Here is a 21,713-nt window from a genome sequence, read left to right on the forward strand (position 1 = left end):
TTTTCTTTGATTTTTTTTTTGTCAAACTCGAGAAAATTCCCGCACAAGTTGATTTAAAACTCATGTTATTTAAAAAATCAAATTAGAATTTTTTGAATTTAAATTATTATATCAAATTTAATGATATTAATTTGTTACATTCCAACATTCAGATACAACCTGTAAGGAAATGCGGGCGAGAAACTAGTTGAAACTACCATGAAAATTATGGAGAATAATTGATACAAACCAAACTTTTAAAGTTAAATTGAGACGCCCAGTAAATCATCACAGAGCAAATTAAATTTCTCAGTTTTTTTCCAAAGATATCATTTATATCGATATGAAAAACGAAAAAAGCTTCTTCATGAATTGAATGAAACCGTTATAGAAGAGCATTATAAACGGTTTAGATGTCAATAAAAGACGTCCCAAAGCATTAAAAAATTCGATGCAAGAAAAGCCAAACCCTTCAAGAAGCAAATTTTCCAAATCTATAATGCAAAAGAAAGGGATTACTAACGTGGTTGCCTTTTCATTTCTAGCATTCCACCACTGATTGAGAGGCATAGAGCAAGCCAGCCTTGCCTATCAGGCTAATCCAGGACCTGTTCGAACCATCCCTTGAACCGAGTACAAAAATACATCATAAAATTGACGTCAAAACTTTTTTAAAAAAAGAAAAAATCAAACAAAATCGACATGACAATTTGAGCCAATTCTCAGGTCAAGCTTCATAACTATGCATAGAACAAACAGCAACAAGAAACCTAAAAAAATGAGTGGATCAGCCAAATAAACTAACGAATCTAATATATATATATATATATAAACAAAAACATGAAATCAATTAGCTTGGATGCTAGATCTGGGATTATTGAAGAAACACTAGCCAAAACTGGTGGGAAAAACTGCTGCCAAATATTTTGGAAATTCAATATACACGAGAAAACCATACTACAACATGTTTCATTATCCATGTTAAGATAGAGAAAGCTAATCACACTCCAAAAAATAACTAGTTACACTAAATTGCTCGTTAATATCAGCAATAATTTCAGAGGATTATCTGATATGATACGTTATAACTGTAATACAAGTCTTGAACACAATGGCTTTCTTTGGCAAACTAATCATAATTAAGCTGCAACTTGTTTCAACCAAAAACAATTCAACCATGCACTCTCCCAGCAAAAAATCGTAACAGGAATAAATAATAATAATAATAATAATAATAATATGAACACCGCGGCAAGCACAACCAATCATATCATACACTGCATGCTCTGAGTTCTCAACATTCTTTAAATTCAAGACTTCACATCTTTCAGCACTCCACCCTTCTCAAGCTCACCAACAAGGTCCCTCAATGAGGGAACTTTCATAGCTAAAGTTCTATAAAGTCTAGAATACCTAGCTCGGGTACCATCTGCAGTCCTTGCAAGGGCAAGCAAGCTTAAAGCTTCAGGTAGTTGAGAGAATACATGTTTCATTTCATCCATGCTCATATTTTCCAAAACTGATGGTCTTGGAACGACCCTCATGATTTCACCACCTTTAGGTTCCTGAACACGCCCATCAGCCTTAATCACCAGTTCTGAGTTTGAGTTTGCTCCACACTTGATGATAAACGGGGTAGTAGAGCCTGTATTGAATTGCAAAACGTTCCACTGTGCCACATCAGTTTCTGTACCAGACCCCAAATCAGCAGTAGATTTTCGAGCATGTGCCAACTCATGAAGGGGGTCATCTTGTTCAGGAATTGACTGCAGTAGTTCACAGGAGATTGAAACAATTAGGTGAGGGAAGGTTACAAAATTATAATAGAAAGCAAAATCGTTCACAATCCACATGCGCATGAAGATCCAAGAAATACCAGCATCTCAATTGTTATTTAAAGTAAAAGGTATGGCATCTCATTTTATACTTAAAGGGTCATTCAATTCGGCAGCTAGCAGGAAATGTTAAAAGTTCCAAGGGGTCACGAGCTTGAGTCACTTCCCTCTCCCTCAGATCAGAGAACTTCATCCAGTATTATTCCAGGGTTAACCAAGAAATTTTTCAGGACTTCTAACTCGAAGGTATCAAGTTCTATTCTTGGAGCTAGGCTATACATATATAATAGCTTATCCTCACTGTTGTGTAAATTGCCTTTTTTTGTTCCTTTTCTTCTCTAATTAATGTGATCATCTTTTAAATAAAAACGAGCATGTGCACGGATATAACAATGCAAGAGAAAGCAATAGAGTATCGGTCTTTTTTTTTCTTATTTAACATTAATATTTTCAATTGTTTAATTACATTAATGATCCTCTAATTGTTTTTCAATTCCATATAACGAGATACAATAAAACATTAAAACTACCATGATGGAACAATTTTTTATGATACCAATATAGAAATAGTGTTTCAATGAAAGGAAAAAGGAGAAACTATTCACTTTGGCGTTCTCAGGCTTCTGTTGGCAATCCTCCATTTTTATGTACAACAAACTTGATTTCTAGATTTTCTTGCACCCTCTATCATTTACTTGTGTAATGTGCCTACCTATACCACCACAACTAATAGTATGACATAGGAGCTTCTAAGTTTCCTAGCTGATTATGATTTCCTTCTTTCTTTTCTTTTCTTTTCCTTTTCTTTTTGTTAATTTATTAGGAATCTTTATGTTATTTGGATTTTCTATCGATCATGTAGGTGGCATGTTACTTTATTTCTTTCCTACAAGGGTCAAGCCTTTGAACTAGTATAAATAGGCTAGTAGAGCTATTTTACAACACAAGCTTTGTTTTATTAATAATTTATTTAAGTTAGATGATTCCTACAAACTCTATATCTTAATCTCTAGCTCCAACTTCAATTTCTTCTCAATTTTTTAGCCATATTTGCATTGTTCTGTTTACTGTTCTCCCTTCAATTTCTGTTCAGCTTTTAGCCATGCTTTTACTGTTTTTACTCTTTACTACCACCACCAGACACACGCACACACACACACACATGTACATACCTCAACCATGCGACGAGCTTCTGCAATTTGCCTTTGGGCACATGGGTGATCAATATTGAGGAGGGAAGGCATCCTTTCCCCAAGTTCATCCAGAGAAACAAGCAGCGTTTTCTTCTTAGATTTACTCAAGGTGTTCACTGAGGATTGTCTCAATATATCCTGTTTAAAAATCGGTTGTTACTGATTCCGCTTTAACTCAGTGATCATGTAAATAATCAGAATGGCTTCATTATGCAAATAAACAATAATTTCATAAGAGAGGAATAAAACCTTGACTTGCTTCAATATGCCATCAAGAGAAATCAGAGATGCTAATCGTGCATCTTCAGCAGCAGTGGAAGGATTTTGAACAGGCAAACCACCATCTTCCAATGTTAATAAGGCTGCATCACTTCTCATTTGTTGCAAAATCTAAGGATAACAAATAATAACATCAAGACATGCAAAGAATGTATTTTTTAAACCCAAGAAAAATGGGTGGAAGGATAAGATAATGTAGCATAATTGTCACGCCATTACCAAAAAAGAAAAGGAAAAGGAAACACAATTGTCATAGCACAAGTGCACTAAATACAATCTATTACTCAGGGCAAGAAATGAATGGATAAAGAAAGAATTTAATACCGCTCAACTAAAAACATAAATGAAACAAATAAACAAATAGAAAATAGAAAAGAAAAATCTTTCCAAGTCCAAAGAACCATACACCATAGAAGGCCCAGTAACCTTTATAGCATCAGCTCAATTAACATTTTAATATCAAGAGGTGAAAAGATTGACAACAGCACAAATTTCTGAATTCAATAATTGCAGATGAAGATGACCATCCATTGAATATTTTTAAGAAATAAGAACATCCACAATTCACTATTGACTTGCAATCATGAAGATGACCAAGGGCGTTCAATTCAAAATCCCCAACAGTATTATCCTATTCCAGAAAACAAAACTGATCAATCGTTATCTTAGTTACATAAGCTTAAAAATTATCTAGCCATGCTATAAAAATTTTGGGAAAATACTCTGCAAATGATAAAAATATATGGAATATAACAGACCTTTAGGTACTAATTCCCATCTCTAGTTTACTCAGCTTTAAGACTGTCGTAGGTGCTCATATCTTGTTAGTAAACATCAACATCTAGCCATCATTTTCAGAACCAGAAATTTGAAGTGGCATCTAGCTCCTCTACTTGAGTTCCTATCATGACTAAAAAAATTGCTATACACCCACCATTCATACCAAGTGTTTTGCGATGTTGAAACTCTTTGTTTTTTCTTCTTCTGGACATGATTTTAAATCCAAACACCATCTCCACGTGATATCAATGATTGCTTAAAGACATTGACTTTTTTTACCTAAAGACATGACTTTTTTTACCTGCATGACGCTTTTACCCTTCAAGTGATAATGGTTAAAAAAAGGAGGGTTGGAAATTCCAATTGATGAATCAACTTCTCCTAATTTTGACATTTAATACAAATTTATGCACAGCATACGCAATTTCTAGTCACATCAAAATTATTCATCAGCATTTAAAAGACTCCACTAAGCATGAAAAGAATCCACTTAAGATGTACACGTTTACAACCTTTGACTTTGAAATGCAATCTAATAATTCAGTGAAGAAAGGTAACTGTAAGATATTTAAGGATAGAGACAAAACATGCTGGTCAGCTGAAAATAACTACCTTTCTTCTTTTGTGATCAACAGACTCTAGAGCTGAACGCAGTTTCGCTACTTGTGCTGCATCTTCTGCCTCTTCTGATGCTAAGGTCCCAGCAATATCCTGATAAATAAAAATGGAGAGATTAAGGCAATGTTCAAATGGTGCTCATGGTTGTAAACACATCCTCATGAGAAACTAGAACAGATTCAAAATAGAGAGAGAGAGAGAGAACACAATTTGTTTACTGAAGTAAGATCATATGCACCACAGCAAATATATCTCGGAAAATATCTCGGCACACTATGGTTATATGCTGGAAAATAAAGTAAAAAAGCACTGTATATAGAATAATATGGACTATTCACACCTTCAATTAAGTTCAATGCCTAAAGTAAACAAATGACTTTTTTTCCCTCAAAGTTTTGCTATTTGAATTTCCAGTTTATTTTGAAAAAACTCTTAAGAGTTGATGCCTGATAAGAGTAAAAAATCAAAAAGCTCCAACATAATGAAGGATGTGCAGCTGTCTGAAACCAAACATTAATCTCATGGCTTCATGATTTAGATGATTCATCGAGGGTGCTTGTAGGAAAGAACCAGACAAAGACAGAAACTCTCTCGAGCAGAAGAGACAAAGATTTTCAAATTCTCTCGAGGATGAAGTGACAGAGCTTATGAATGTGAGCATTAAGAGTCCTGAAAATGAACATGACAGCATAGTGCATCTGTAAATAAAATCTTGAAACATACACCTTCTGTCTGCTCATTGCCAAACAGTTGCTTCAAATGAACTAAGGAAATATAAATTTTTGGTTTTCCAATTAGCTAGGTTTATTCTAATCCCCAATGTTCTTTCACTAATCACTGTGAAATTAGCTCTGTTTGAAGACCATGGAGCGAAAAATTACTTAGAGGCTACAGGCATTTCATCAAAAAAAGAAAAGGATCCTTACTGGAGAATTTGTACTCAAGGAGTGCAGTTACTCAGATATGCGCAACACTCTTCTTTAGATGGATTGGTCAGCATGAATTAATTCATAGGAAGAGGAAACATGAGTCCTAGGAGATTATGCATTTATGTCATGAGAATTTGGATACTGCTGTTCTTGACAGGGCAGAGTATTGGGTTCAAGAACAGATTAGTACAAAAAAGGATGTGCAACAAAAGAAGAGCTACATAAGTTTTTTGTATCCAAAATTATCTCTCTCATCCTAGGGGGCATTTGTTTCTGGAAAATAATCTGCATTCAAGGAAAACATTTTCCTGGAAAATTAGTGATTTTCCATTATTTGGGTGTTTTAAATGAAAATTATTTGTTTGTTGTGCATGGAAAAAAGAAAATCATTTATGCAAAGAGCCAAACACTTTTTGCCAAATAGTGTTTTTTGTTTTAACTTGTTTATTGATGTTGGTTCCAATCGAGTGTTCGTATGTGATGGTTGTATTTATTTACTTGTTTATTGATGTGGGTCCCTTGTAAAATGTTTTCCTTTTCTGAGAACCCTAAGTCATTTTTCAAAGTTTTTTAAGGGTGTTTTAAGTTTGACTGTAAATTATTTCATTTTATGTTGACCAACTTTTCCAAAGCTCACCAAACATATGAATATATTTATGAGGGTTATTTTCTAGAACAAACGCCCCCTAATTGTCAAATTTTTGTCTCCATAAACAAAATATTAAACTATCTTGTTAGAAAAAGGTTATGGATGCCAATTAACTTCACCCCCAGAATTTTACAAGAAAGTAATAAAGCATTCCTGTCTTCCCATGACAGCAGACAAGCTGAAACTCCATCAACATGAGCATCTTGCACAGACCAAAACCACATTAACTGCACTTTGCCTACATAATGGGACATGACTCTCTCTGGGACCAACATATTCATCTCCAATTTCTCTTAAATAAAATCAGAAATGTTGAATTCTTTTTTTGCACAAGGTTTTCTGGATCTCATATTTTACTTGCCAAATTCCACAGTCATCTTTTTATGACAAGTTCCCAAGCATCTCTATCTTCAGGGACAGCATAAATGGTACAGTCCACCCACCACTAATGCCCTGATCAAAATCATGCTCTCTTTTCAAACGATGGAGCATGGCTCCTCTCCAACACCAACAAATTCCTCACAAGAAAAAAACCCCGAGCTAAATTTAACTAATGATACATTCTCATGTTTTGATCAAAACCATCAGTGACCTTGCCAAGAAAAGCTTTTCTAGAAGAAATAATGCAATAAGATCAAAGTAGCATGTTTGTTAGGAAAACAGATAGTCACAGGAATCCCATGAAGAACTCAGGTTCTCAAATATAACAGCAACTCTACACAAAAGACAAGCAACTGCACTGTGTATATACTCTAGTGTGAGTAACTAAACCATGCAGAGAAGATGACTGCCAGGTCCGTGCCCGGGCATCTATAGTACACATTTAATGTAAGAAGGAGCAAAATAAGAGTAAATCTCAGCTAATGAAGAGGCGTACCTTTAAGTGTTGCAATTGAGAAGTAAAAACCCGTTTTGCATACTCGGATAGAAGCTGGCCAAGAGCATCTGTACTGGGAGGCAATGCAGCACCCAATCCAGCCATCCAGCCATCCATAATTGCAGTCGAAAGGAGTTCTAATTGACCAGTGATCCCACCCGATGCATCATCTCCAGTAACAGAAAGAAACTCAAAATTCTCCGCAAGCCAGGACCTAATTTGCCTCTGCAGCTCGCCAGCTGGAGTATGAACAAAGAGAGCAGCAAGAGCTTTGTTTCCTATTGCAAAACTTTTTGCTTCCTCTTGAATTTCCCTCAGTTTTCCACCAGTTACCTGCTGCCTCCATGCATCCTACAGGTATGACAAACAAAATTATTGGAGTCAATTAGCAACATGAAAAAAGTATATCTAGCAGAACACTATGACCCATACAACGAGATTTGGGAGTACATAATAATCTTAATAAGCACATCAGCAAGAGATTATAACACAGCATTTCACAAGACTAGTGACAACATTTCAAGATTCTCAATATTTTTCATTCAAAGAAGAGAACTCTTGTCCTTTTCCTGTTGGGCTAGCTTTGGATTATTTGTGTTCTTGTGCACACTACATGAAATTACTTTTATTGCACGTTTGGCTGGGAAAATAGCAGAAAATAGATGGCACAGGGCAGAATGTTAATCTAGAAAGTTGGCAGGAGAAAAGGGAAAGAAAAACAAAAGAAAGAGAAAAGGACAGCAAATGGCAGCAACCTGATCAATTCCTCTCATTCTCAAAACAACTGATGACAGCTTAGACTTCTTCTCCAGCTTTATGTTCACTTTAAAGCCTTGGATCTGCTCCTCCACAAAGTGCACAGGGGATCTTCCAGGACTATTGGCTCGGCTGGAGCTTCTACTTCGTCCAGTATTAGCCCTCTCCAAAAAGCACTCAACAGGAGGAACCTACAAAATGAAGTAAAAAAAGAGAATAGACACAGTAATTCAATAAAGAAACAGATGATTGCATACATGTTCAGCAAGAGAAATGAATGAAACGAGCATCAAATACACTGTTACCTTGATGGACTGCAGCTCCGGAGACCTGGCAAGCAAAGATCTTATGTACAAAATTCTGACACGGGAAACAAGCATGGTATCCATTACCCTCTTTGGTTCCATTTTGCGGATAAAAGAGAAAACAGCATCTCTGATTTCAGCAAGTATTTCATGCTCTCTAGAAGCACCTGCTTTAATGACTGCTGCCAGAACCTGCAAAATATTGGAAGTCACCATGCAAGGTCTTATTAATACAAGCATAAAATTCCCAGTGGATGGAATATAAGAAGCTATGCAATGAAAACTTTTCAGCCATAGCAGCAGAAATATTCAATCATAAGTATTTTTATTTATAAAATATAATTTATTTATCTTGGGAATAACTCAATTTTACTAAATGATGTATCAGCTTATAATATATATAAAGTGAATGTGCTAATAATAACCATGTAACCTTGATTTTAAAAGATTTTCCTATATAATTAAATCCCACTAAACGATTATTACCAAAATGGTTAGTAATCCAAGCATTACTAAAATTAAAAAGTGAAAAGTACTATGCCAAAATAAATTCAGTGAAACAATCGAAGAGCACCATGTCTAAACCTAAGACAAATGCTGGGGAAGTTAAAAGACATTTTAAGGAAAACTATTCTCTATATCAAATCACAGCAAATGAAGATTACCAGAGTACTCAGTTCTGAGGCATAAACACACCTATAAATCATAACAAAGATGGCTAGAGTTAAACACTTCCGGTCACTTAAGTTTTCTAACAAATATTTTGGAACTAAACCACTGTTCAAAGATGAAACTTAAATACAGGCAGTCAATGATGAAGGAACCACTTGGTAGATCTAGTTTCCCTAAGGTCAACATTAGAAGGACCATTCTATCCCCATTTCAAATTGGAGAACTGAAGATCAGGCTGATATAAATGTTCACTTGAACAAGATACACATTGAAATTAGACTGTAAATTTTCAATCCAGATGGAACAGGCAGTCACAAAGCATACCAACATCAAAAGCTTGTTTGCACCATCTGAAATGGCAGCAAGGCTGTCATATTGTTCAGGATCAAAGTCATTTAGTGCAGCTGTAAGATATTCTCCTGCCGGAGTGGATTTAACTTTCTCAGATCCTGATTTAACCAAGGCAACGGTTCCATCAGTCTTATCTGCACCCAATGGTGATGGAGCAACATCCATTGAACGTCCTTTATTGTTCTCATTTCTGTGTAAAGAATTACAAAGAAGTTCACTATAGAGCTATGCACATATGAAGAAAGTAAAAAGACAAAGCAATCACTACTAAAATCAAATATGAGCAAACACCTTCCCAGCTCCTGAGACTTAACATTCACAGTTCCTTTGGACAATGGACTAGACACCTGAAAAGGAATATACCAAAGTTAGAAATCTGGATGCATTTGGTTGACAGGCAATAGAAGAATTGTCACCCAAAGTAACATGCATACATTATCACCCTACAAAAGGTGCCTGCCTGGCAATGCGAGGAAATATTAAATAGATTGCAAGTTTTCTGTTTTTTTTTTTTAAAGAATAGTGGGCATATAGAAACTGCCACAACACCAGAACAGAATAGATGCTTTGACAACTTGATTCTTAATAGAGTGACATGTCTATCTGAATACAAAGAATTGTAAAAAGAAACAGGCTGTTGAAACCAATTATGTGAACACTAAAAATGACAAAAAAAAAATCTTCATCAATTCTACGCAGAAATATTATTCTTTTTTAACTAATTAGAATCAATAAGATGTATTGGTGTCATTGTCATATACCAGAACTCAATTACAATGTTCTTTGAACCTGCCCTCTATATATGCATGCAGGATTTGATAGGTTGAAAGGAAGAGCACCTATTTCACCATCTTGGAAATAAAGAAGCAAAACTGCAGAACCTTCACCTCAAAAACTGACATTTTCATGAATTAAAGTATCTGAAGTGAAAGAACCCGGCCTGGAAACTTCAAATCTTTGACATAAACACCATAATTATAATAATACTATATGGTTTAGGATGTTTTACTCTAGCAACCAATATACTTTGTTGTCCTTATTATTGATCAAATATCACAATTTCATCATTTATTATTTATTATTTTAAACTCAATTAATATAAGCTTCTTCTTTTTTTAACGAGTCATTTGTAGTTGGGCTCGATATTTGAGTTGTTCAATGGGTTCAATCTTACATTAAAAAGGGGATGTTTGGGTGTTGAAATAGTGCTTGTGGATTTTTTTTATTGTGTTTGGTGTTTTTAAGCATGAAGGTTGTAGATAATGAAAGCCTGGTTGGCGAAGAATTGAGTAGAAAAGGCACAGACCTGCAAAAATGGGTCTGGGTGACAAGGCTGTCTTAAGGGCAGATGACGTGAAGTGTGTATCTTGCACACTTCTCTCTCTATTCTATTCATTTGATTTTTTATGTGATTCTTTTTTCTTTTCTAAAATACACAAAACATAATCATAGAGAATTTTTTAAAAAAAAAATCAAACACACTCATAAATTATACCAAAACTTTCTAAAAGTACACATACACTATTAAATATTAACAACCTAAAATCACACTAATAATATTTAAATTTATTGAATTAGAAAGCTTAAACATATTCTCAGAGTGCTAATTGAAAAAAATTGCCTTTCAAAATTTATCAGCAGCATCACGCAGGTAGATGGTCTAATAGATGGTCTAATAAAATCTAAAACTTGTATCCTTTCACAACAAGGAAAATAATGGAAGCAACAAGTACAAAGTATAACAAGAGAATGTAACAATCAGGCAGATTGCAAATTTTGGGAAAATAAACTATATTTAAAATTATATAAAAAAGAAGTGATTACATCAACATCAGATAAAATAAAAAAACTACCTGGGGTGATCCAGCTAAAGAGGCTTTTTCTGTTAATCTATCGAACAGTTTCTCATTTTCTTCATGCAACCTCTGCATAATCAAACAAATAATGAACTCCAGTAAGACAAACTACACCTGAGGAAGCAAGTCCAAAATTGGTGCAAGGAAAAATGGATTCATGAAATAGGAAAACTATGCCTCTCCTTTCACTAAAAGACACCTATATCTAATATGCATTTCCGGGCCTTGTATTTTTCTTCCCTAGGTATTTTCTCTCCCTTCCTTTTTTTCCATACCATTTGTATGGTAAACAAATGAAAACATATAATTACATGAACCAGAGCTCACTCTTCCATACAGCTCAATGTTATTTATAATTAGAGGAGAAGTAGAGCAGTTAGAAATCCATACTTATTCAAATAGTTCTCAATTTCAAGTACATTTATGGAAATTATTGCAGACCTCAATCAAAGCATCACGCTTTCTTAGCTCTTCTTCAAGTTTCTTGGTTACTGCTGAAGAATCCATGCCATCCCCGGTTGCCTTAGAGATTGATGAAATCACAGGCCCTGATTCTGAGCCAAATGTTGACTGAGCTTCCCTCAAACGGAGAGCTTCATTGAGCTGTGACTCCATGCTTTTAATTTGGGCCTAAATCCAAAAGTGAATTTTCCCATTATGATACAACCATTTACAGAAAATATATGTGAGCAGCAGAACAGAAGAACAGCAACAAAAATTGATTTTTTCTTTCATAAAAGAAGTAATCCTATCAGAAAAGGAGCTACAGCACAAGTACAGAACGAAAGGCCATGAGCCATCCTTTAAATGGGAACATGAGCTGAAACAAAAAGGAACTCTATCATACTAGGGATTTTAATAACAGCTAAAGAAACACCTTCGATGACCCCATTTGCTGATGACCATAAAGAAGTGAGAAAAACTATTTTGCCCCACAAAAGTTACCTTGAGAGATGACAATCACTGAAGCTTCTTTCTTTACTTCTGGGTAAACCCAACCCGAATGGGAAGAAGAGGGAGGGAAAGAGCTATGGATAGATTTGTTCTACAAATGGTCTATCTATTTAGGTAGGAAGGCTAATGCCAAATGGAGCACAAATACAATTGACATTGCCTCTTCTAGTGAAGATTGGGTTCAGAACGTTACCACATACTAGAACTCTAATGGATTCATGATCAACATAGAATGAAATCTTGAGACTTTCTTAAGACCAATGGCCTAGCTTCAACAACAACTGGGTCTTTCATGAGTGAACTAAACCCCGGCCTTTTCTAGCCAGGTAAGTTAGTTTAAGTTTTTTAACAAAACCAGGTGATTTCAATGGATTTCCAGAATATCTATATATAGTTTTCATCCGTCTCATCTGTTTAAAAGGGGCATAGCCAGACACCAAAACATAAGAGTAGTGGGGATGTGTAAGGTAGAATTGAGCTAATGTGTGGAACAACATTCCCAGTATGACTTGCCTAGAGCCACTGGTTGGCAGAACTTCCAACTTCCAAAAGAGGAAGATCCATCGAATTGATTCATGAGAGGGGGGCCTTTCCAGTAGTAGTTGGAGTTGGATACCTCCTATATTCTCTTTGTTCTTCTAATGTGATGATTCTATAGCTTCTAGTGCAAAGATACTTCCAGATGCCCACTTAGAGGGAGAGAGGAATTGCTATCAATCAGAGACAGAGAAAGGAAGTAGGTGGCACCCAATAGACCATAAAGAGGTGAGAAAAACTATTTTGTCCCTCAAAAGTTGCCTTGAGAGATGACAGTCACTGAAGATTCCAAAATTTTGCTTGATCTTGCTATCCTTCCTCTTCCCATAACCATCTGAAAAAATTAAGAGGGGGACCTCCACTGATCCCAGAACACCCAATGAATCCCATAAAACAATAGATCTATTCCACAGTGCCCATGCCACATAATGAAGTGAGAAAAGGTGTCCAACTCCCACTATCAAAACACATAACACAATCAACACGAGAAAGGGCTTCATGAACCCCCCCCCTAACCTGCAACGGGTTATTGGTATTCATCTCAAGGAGAACCACTATGCAGATAAGGCACCTTAGATTTTAGCTTTCTGATTACAATTATCTAGGGAGAAATAAGATAGACATGGAGTCCTGATAGGTGGCGAAAATAAAAGAGTGACAAATTTACCAAACCTCTCCAAACTCCAATATCTTTTTTCTTGTCTGAGAGAAAAACTAAAAGAATTGAGAGAGAAGAAATCTTATTTTCCCCTGTCATTAGGGTTCATAAAAAGCACAAATCTGATTAACGACTTCACCCTCCAAAGACAAACTTAGAAATACACTTCCTTTGCCTACAAAAAGACCCAAAAAAGAACACAAAAGGAAAAAGTATGTATGTTTATTTTGATTGCTAGTCGTGACCTTTTCTCTTCTGTGATAAGCTAAAGTATCACATTTATTTGTTAATAAAAGTGCATGGGCTCTATGATCAATGCAAATACAAACTTAATACATAATTGCATGCTGAAAAGATGTTCAGATTACTCAAAGATGAGAAACTACCAATGACTCCTAGACAGAGCCAGGTAAGAAATAGTTAAGAAATTGTCACGAGCTATCACTGCATATAGGAACATAAACTACATTTCGAACCAGTATATATACAAGGCACGAAGCCCAAGAAGCAGGAAAGAGAAGCAGAATATAAAACAAACCTGGAGTGTCTGAATTGTGGAATCTTTTTGTTGCATTATCATTTTTTGATCCTGTTCCGTGTGTAGCAGTTGAGCAACTTGATTTCTAAGCTGAGCATTTTGTTCCTTTTCCACCTTATGCTTGTCAGCAATCATAATATTCTCTGACTGCATCAATGAGAGTAATGAAACAGCTTAATTTCAGGTTTAGAGGCAACAAAACAAAAGTTTTGACCAGATATGGACAGTTAAAAAGTACAAAATTCAATGTTAAATACAGAAGCACATGTGTCCCTTATGCATACAATCAGATGGCTCAGCAAAGTATAGAAGCATACATTTAATTTTTTCTCAAAATTGAAAATTTTGCATTCCCATACTAAGTACAAGTTTTCAGGGGGGGGGGGGAGAATTGGCTAATGGCTAAAAAAGATTCGAGCAACAAATTGAAAAACCAAAATTATTCTAAACAGTCAGGTAGCATGCAGTCCGTGATAGAATGGGAAAATATCAAACTCGTGAAATTACAAAACCTTTAAATCCGATTGCAGGGTGAAAGAAACTTTCCACGCCTTCTGAACTTCATTGAAGAGCAAGACACACTGGTCATTTGCATCTTTGAGTGCTTGCGTCAATTCCAAAACCTCTTGTTTCAGATCTTGAATTTCCTTTTCCTTTTCATACAACTCCTTGCGTGCATCATTAGCCTACAAAAACATTACAAACTATAGGATTGGCATGTTCCATGACTGTTTCAGCAAATGAATTAACATCACAGACCTTAACATTTGCAACATGCTAGAATGATGATATTATGTGGAAGAGTGAAACATTAAATTATTCATAAGAAGAAAAGGCACCTCAAACCCATTCCAGCTATATGTTAACGCTGTCTAATTCTTTTTCATAAAGACTGAATCTATAAATTTCAACAATACAAGGGCCTTGCTACTTGTCACAAGCCCACTGCAGCATTTTTGTATTTTGACATTTTATCCTGATGATCAAATTGAGGCCATCCAAACTTTCTTACCCAGGTATCTTTGCCTAGACTTGCAATATAGCCAACAAAAAGAAGTGTGTATGTGCTCTTTTGTGCCTTCTAATTAATTAGTCCTTAAATATTTGTGTTTTCTTAGTTAGAGATCTGAGCCATTAACAAATTAGAAGTACTAATAACTCAGCCTGTTGGCCCAGCTATACCATGTTGTGCAGTGTCATGGTGTGACTGTTTTTCGGTGTTGTAATATGAAATGAAGGAATATATACGCTGTTTGTTAATGAATTGTTGTGTTGTGTTGTGAGCAAAATCAATTGATTAATTGGTAATCCATCGTTGTGCTATTTTGAATTTAAATTACTATCAAGGAAACAATTTTAAAACAAGATTTTGATTGTAAGATTAAAATAAATTGCTTGAATTTATTTTTAATTGAAACTTTAGTTATAAACAAACTAGTAAAGAAAAATGAATAATTATTATATACAAAAATTGTGAAAAAATATTATTCTGAAAACAAAACAAAGATATAACCTAGTTTTTTTAAGCAAAATATTACATAATTTTGTCAAGATAAATTTTCCTTTCTTCTCCATAAAGATTTCAGCAATTACGCACCTGAGATTTTGTGATGCAATCAATCTTAGGTATAACTTTAAGAACTAGCTGTTTATTTTTCTTTTTCTAGGTGCGGTTCCTAGAACCTTTACTAATGGTGTTGTGATGCATTAGTCTTTTTCATGCACCAGCAATTCAATTTACAGATTGTGAATCCGTTTTCTTCTTCAATCTAACTGAAATTCCCAGTTTTTGAATCCTAGCCCACCATAAAATACGTGCAGGAGAAAAGCTCAAACATGTCCTACATCACTTGCCTGGCAAATATGAGGGACCCATTGATGAAAAAGAGCACATTCAAAGAGGAAAGATTGCCAAACAGTAAAGAATCATCATCAAGAAACAAGAACTTACAACATCTCTCCACTTCTTAATTGTATCTCGATTTCCGAGGCTTAGTGTAGCATTTCTAGCCCTAGAACAGAAGCTGAGAGACGATAATGTCTCAGACAAATTTGCAATATTTGGACACACATTAAGTATCATCAAAGTTTTTGAATCCCTCCCTGCAGAAAGAAAATTAGTTGTGGAGAAAAAATAAGTAATGATTCAAAAATTAATCTCAACATGGAAAGAAACAATCAGCCTATTGATATTGGAAGAAAAATTGAAACAATATAAGAAAATGAGTGAACTCGTTACATTTTTTAAAGAACAACTACAACTACATCCAAGATTGATGCATAGCAATGTCTAGCGTGACAGAATCAAATTTGGTTGGAGATCAGACAAATTCTATCAACTGAGCATATCTATATTTTTGCACTAAGTAGCTTCAAATTTAAATTTATTTAAATCCAAAATGCGTGTAAAGCCTATAAGTTTGCTTTCAGCACATTTACCATCACGTTTTTTATTGTGCCTAGAACAATTAAGAGGCAGCTATATGCGAATAACACAAGCAAAATAAAATAAAATAACAAGAATAAAATGCATTAACATTAGCACGCAATTAAATGAAAGTTTTTTCTTCTTCAAATGATATATTTCCTTTCACCATGTAACTCTCTTCCTTTCAATAAATCATTTTCACATTCAAAAACAAAAAAGAATTTATTCATTCTGTTTTCAGAATAACTACTTCTAGATGCTCCAATTCTAATCACAACAAAATGTCAAAAAATCTTCACACATTCAAGGTGTAAAATGGCAGTACCTAAGGAGTCAGCAAGAACTTTTGTCAGCATTGAATTTTCATAAGGAACAACATCCTTCCTTGAAGTTAAAGAAGACAAGACATCCCCCAACCTACATATACAGCATAAAATACAATAAGATAATGGCACCAAATGACAAGAGTGGCCTTCAAAAACATGAGAGCCTGTGTGCCAAAATTATTGCAGCCATAATTCCTAATAAGTTAAATAGACAGAAAATATGCTTATCCCAGTCCATCAAGTGTCTCAAACTTCTCAACATAAAACATAATGCAGGAAATCTATAACCCAAGTTTAGGGGATTGGCTTGTAAGAATATATATACACTTAATTGCAAAGAAAAAACAGAACCTCTGTTTCATGACCAAGTCCAAAACCCAGTTATTTAACCACAGCAGCACCGAGAAAAGTAGTTAGCAAACAGTGTGCTAATGTAACATACGCTGAGAGTGATTTCATCACATGTAGCATGTCTGTCACACGCTCACTGCTATCATCTTCTGCTATTAGACCTTCACTTCCAGCCAGGTCAACAAGAGAAAGCTTGCTATACAAGTTCTCTCCACTGATCACATTGTTATAATATATGTGCACTGTTACAATCCTGAGAATAGCAAAAACAAGAAATCACAAATAATTAGAGAGCAGAACATAGAAACACAAAACATTTATGGCATACATAAATTTGTCCTATAGTTCACTTTTTCTTTTACATATGGATACTATTTTAAGTTACATATTTCAATCATTATCACTACCATAATCACATGTTTGGTGATAGTAGGACCTTAGAATTATTTTTTTCTACTAGAAAAATGCTTCATTAGAATGGAACAAATGTAACAGTTAGGAGACTCCAAACAAAATGTAGGTGCCCTAGTCCATGGGTCTGTCAACTAAGGAGACTCCTCTAGAAGTCCCTAAAGCTGTACACAAAATATAAGTCAGAAAATTATCTAATCCTGCAGCAAGGGCAAATAATTATTGAAATTTTCAGAAATATTCTAAAAGTCTTTGATTGAGTATCAACATTATTAGGAATCTTTCAACATTGAAAATATGGCCTTTATATACTTCTAAAAGCATGATAGTATTTAAACAGAACACCATACGAGAGTTAGAGAAAGAAAGTCTTTGACTATAAAGGATGTAGGCCATACAAGTGAGAAACATTCAACTTTGATATGTTATTTTCCCGTCTCTGAAATGCAGCTTTCAAGATTCTAGAAAAGTCCAATGGGTTATCGACTTTTTCTTGTTGAAGCTCTATAAAAGATTCCAGTGATCCCATGCAGATCTTCTGCAAAGTACTCTCGGACTCTGACAGCAAATCAGTTATCTACAAAAGCAAGAAAGGAGTTAAGATTAAAGTACCAAATTATCATTTACACTACTGCCTAAAAACCCCACCCTCTTCCTGCCTCCTCCCAAAGAATATATTGAAAAAGAAAATGCCATGAACAATGCAAAACCTGTTCATTGTATAGCTCAAAAACCGTAACAGAGAAATTGAACTGAGAAGTAGAAGTTGAATCTGAGTTAGCCAAATCAAACAACTCTTCAAAACAACGAGCATATAAACCACGATCATAGCTAGATCCTTCCTGAAAAGTCAAATTATGTCAACAAAGAACATATTAGACCAGAGATTATGGCATTGCATTAGTATATCCACACACACACACACATAGCAAGCGGACGATCAAAATGCCAAAGAATTCATAAAAAAGCATAAAACTGCCATGATAAGGCCCCACAACTAGTAAGGACCAACATGAGCAGTGAAAAGAGGACGCAGAGAAACTTCCGTCATGCAAAGAAAAATCAGACTACACAGTTAAAGAATCACTAATTTAACTAGTGCAATCATCAATCATGCTAGTTTTCCCAAGAACATCAGAAAACACCACACCAAATCTTACCATTCAACCTTTCATAGTAGAACTTCTATATTAGTCTATAAAGAGCAGGCATTGTTCCATGCTTTTATAAGCATGAACAAGATAGATAATCCACAAATGTAATTAGATATACACATGCATGCACACATAGACACATATGCATATGTATGAACCTATATGTGCATGTGTATATCATGCATAGGTAATTGTTCATGCTTATAAATATGGGGATATATATATATATATATAGAGAGAGAGAGAGAGACCATAGTGTGTGTCTTTCCAGAGTGAGTTTGTCCATAAGCAAACATAGAAACATTATATCCATCCAAAGCAGACTGCACAAATGGTTGAACATCTGTGAACAACTCAGCTGCACAAAGAAGATTAAACATTAAAGCTTTGCCTAAACAACAAACTAACAAAGTACATCACACAAGTATATACATGGATGTATTACCAGAGGATGTACACCTTTTTTTAATGGCGCTTTTTGGATAATAATGAACAAATGTATAACCATTTCAGGTAGAATAAAACAATGAAAAATGACACTTTTTAATGCAAACCTTGTCCCACATGAGGTCCATAAACTCTGTCAAATTCAAAATCTTTTTTGGGATTGGAGATGGTATCAGAGCCAGTATTGACGCGGATTGTGCAATCATCAGGAAATTCAACAACAGAAGGACTTTCATCTTCAAATAATGGTCGTACACGACAAAACACCTTTATGCTTCCTGAAAATAAAAGGAGTTGCCAAACTAAATGAGTGCTCAGGAATTGTTTAAGCTCAGTGAAGAATAATAATCCATAATGAAAATAAATGTCAATGTGAGCGGTGCGAGAGAAAGAGAGAGCAAACCAAAGCTCGGAAAGATAAGTAAGTACCTTTGGCTGTTAACAAGTCATTGAACAATCTTTTCTTCTCATTGATGAGTGGAGATATTCTAGCCTCGGTTTCAAGGGCAACTTGATCTGGCATTTATATTTAGATAAAGTTCAAATCCGTCAACAGAACCCACCAACAAAAAACCTTGAGGAAAAGAAGCAAAGCCGGTATGAAGCATATAAAAATTGAATAAATCACTAAAATACTCCACCACGAACTACTAGTTTTTTTTTCAATATTATCATTTTTTTTTCTCTTTCCAATTATTCAACATTAATTCTTGAACTACACCACAAGTATTGTCTCTGCATCCGCATCTTCTAGAGTGAAAAACGCATAAAAATTATCTTATAAAGTGAAAAATGCATGAAAAATTAAAGGAACATGATAGAAGTAATACCTAGCTTACGAGTTTTTTCAGCAAGGACTCCAAGATAACGAGTAACTCGATCAAGTTTCGCATTAGAATATTCCTGTAAATCACTTGCTTCTTGTCTCAACTCCAAGTAATCCTCTTTTGCAAGCTGTTTAGTTCATTTTAAAAAATAATAATAATAATAAATTTACTAAAAACAATCAGTGCTTGTTCTTTTATACTATATTTCAAAAAATAAAATAAAAATTAGAACCTTGATTTTATCTTTCAATCGGTGAACTTTGGAGGCGAGAGCCTGCTTCGAGAACTCCGAATTCTCTCGCGTCGTCGAGATCGAGTACCGCCGTACGATCGGCTGCTCCACCTCCACCGGCCTTGGCTCGAAGCCAGCCACCTCCCAGTTCCACATATTTCTCTGCTCCGCCATTAATCACTCAACAACCAATTTTGTTCTCTACCTTTTCTTCTTCGCATTACCACTCTTTCTTTCTGCTTGTGGTTTTCATTTCATTTCTCTTTTCGATTTCCTTTCCCTCTAATAATCTAATTCATGAAACGATATCGTTTAATAGATGTGTGTTTGCTCTAGTAAATTATAAATTAGTCCCTTTATGTTTTAACAATAGATTAAGCAATCCCTGAAGTCATAAAAACAAATTAATTAGTCTCTTTTGTGTAGGATAGTAATTTCACCAAATACATTAAGCACCCCGATCGGATTCTTATAATCATACTAGAGACAGGCAAAAATTGACCTGATTTGATCGGAGTTTGATGTCAAGGTAGGTGATGGGCTTCACTTGTCCCTAACCCTAACTTGATTTGTTGACATTTCTACTTTTAATAATTTTACTTGTATTAATTTTATGTTCTTTTTTTTTATTTTATTTTTTATTCTAAAAATATAAAATATATAAAAAATGAATAGTGTGAAGATGTCGAGGAGAAAAGAAAACATTTTTGAAATAATATTAAAGCAAACACGAAGGACCAATTAATTATTAAAACTACAATGACTATTTAATTCATTTTATAAAACTAGAGGGAGTACTTTATACTTTACTCGTGCTCGAGGGTTGAGCTTGGTTGGTTTTTATTTGTTTACGTTGCGCTCTCAGGACTTGTCGTTTCGATTTCTGTAGATAAGGGAAATGACCTTGTGGTTCACGTGACAAAGCATCCAAATCTTTTTTTTTACTTCTTTGTTTCTTCAGCTTTTGTATCTCGTTTGTCGTGCTGGCAATCTCTGGTTGGATCCTTTGCTCTAGGTAGGGCCCTTAACTATTTGGGTTCAATGATTCAGCTCCACTAATTTACTGAGCTAAGTGCTCTTTAGAGAATTTTTTACTGTCATGCATTATTGTGTTTATTTTTTTATTTAAAAATATTTTTGGAAATTTTTAAGTTTTTTCTTTTAAATTATTTTTGAATAATTTTAAATTATTTTAATATACTGATATCAAAAATAAATTTAAAAAAATATTATCTAATATATTTTAAAATAAAAAATACTTTAAAAAAATAATTATTACTATCATTATCTCAATTATCATCGTATATTTATATTGATTTTGTTAGGGGTATTTATTTTATCATTAAGTTTTTTTTATTGAATTGTGTGGTATCTATTATAAAAAATAATTTTAAATCATGAAATGTTGACAGATATAATTATAATTATAAAATTAAATGGTTGATAAAATAAATTAAAAAAAAAACTAGTTGCTTGCTGACATATCACTTGGTGAAGTATTTTAATAAAAAAAAACTCAAGTATATTTAGCGTTATCCATTCATGTTTTTTCTTTATGTTTTTCCGTCACTTTTTTAGTGAAAATGCATTACAGTCACCGAAAAAAAAAACTGAAAAGCCTAGTGATAGTACACAATTTAAAAACAAAAGAAAATTAATTGTTGGCAAAGCAAACGGTTGGAGATTTCAGTCTAGAAAATCATTATAAACTTGTGGGACCGCATCAATCTGTGCAGTGCGCGTACAAATTTTGCATGTACACAATTTTTCT

General features: G+C 34.5%; 1 protein-coding gene across 1 annotated transcript; it reads right to left on the reverse strand.

Moving 5' to 3' along the window:
- Window positions 1-1,024: 1,024 nt before the first annotated feature.
- Window positions 1,025-20,221, reverse strand: LOC18101237 (kinesin-like protein KIN-14B). Its single transcript, XM_006380745.3, has 23 exons — window positions 19,943-20,221; window positions 19,714-19,837; window positions 19,313-19,399; window positions 18,991-19,161; window positions 18,688-18,794; window positions 17,993-18,124; window positions 17,681-17,859; window positions 16,963-17,124; window positions 16,520-16,611; window positions 15,718-15,869; window positions 14,279-14,452; window positions 13,767-13,913; window positions 11,521-11,709; window positions 11,077-11,148; window positions 9,515-9,570; window positions 9,197-9,413; window positions 8,201-8,392; window positions 7,895-8,086; window positions 7,140-7,490; window positions 4,679-4,777; window positions 3,257-3,397; window positions 2,987-3,145; window positions 1,025-1,745 (listed from the first exon to the last, which is right to left on the reverse strand). The coding sequence occupies exons 1-23, from the start codon at window positions 20,114-20,116 to the stop codon at window positions 1,290-1,292; spliced, it is 3,825 nt and encodes a 1,274-aa protein (XP_006380807.1). The 5' UTR covers window positions 20,117-20,221; the 3' UTR covers window positions 1,025-1,289.
- Between the last annotated feature and the right edge of the window lie 1,492 nt (window positions 20,222-21,713).

The sequence above is a fragment of the Populus trichocarpa genome, chromosome 7 (assembly GCF_000002775.5).
Source record: "Populus trichocarpa isolate Nisqually-1 chromosome 7, P.trichocarpa_v4.1, whole genome shotgun sequence".
Lineage (NCBI taxonomy): Eukaryota > Viridiplantae > Streptophyta > Magnoliopsida > Malpighiales > Salicaceae > Populus > Populus trichocarpa.

Bases quoted from the DNA above. Each gene is read 5' to 3' on its own strand.
- LOC18101237 (XM_006380745.3), bottom strand. From the start codon at position 20,116: ATGGCGGAGCAGAGAAATATGTGGAACTGGGAGGTGGCTGGCTTCGAG. The intron at 19,400-19,713 runs GTATTACTTCTA...TATAAATGCCAG, and splicing joins TGAAAAAACTCGTAAGCTAG to ATCAAGTTGCCCTTGAAACC. The intron at 7,491-7,894 runs GTTGCTGCCATT...TCATACCTGTAG, and splicing joins GAATGAGAGGAATTGATCAG to GATGCATGGAGGCAGCAGGT.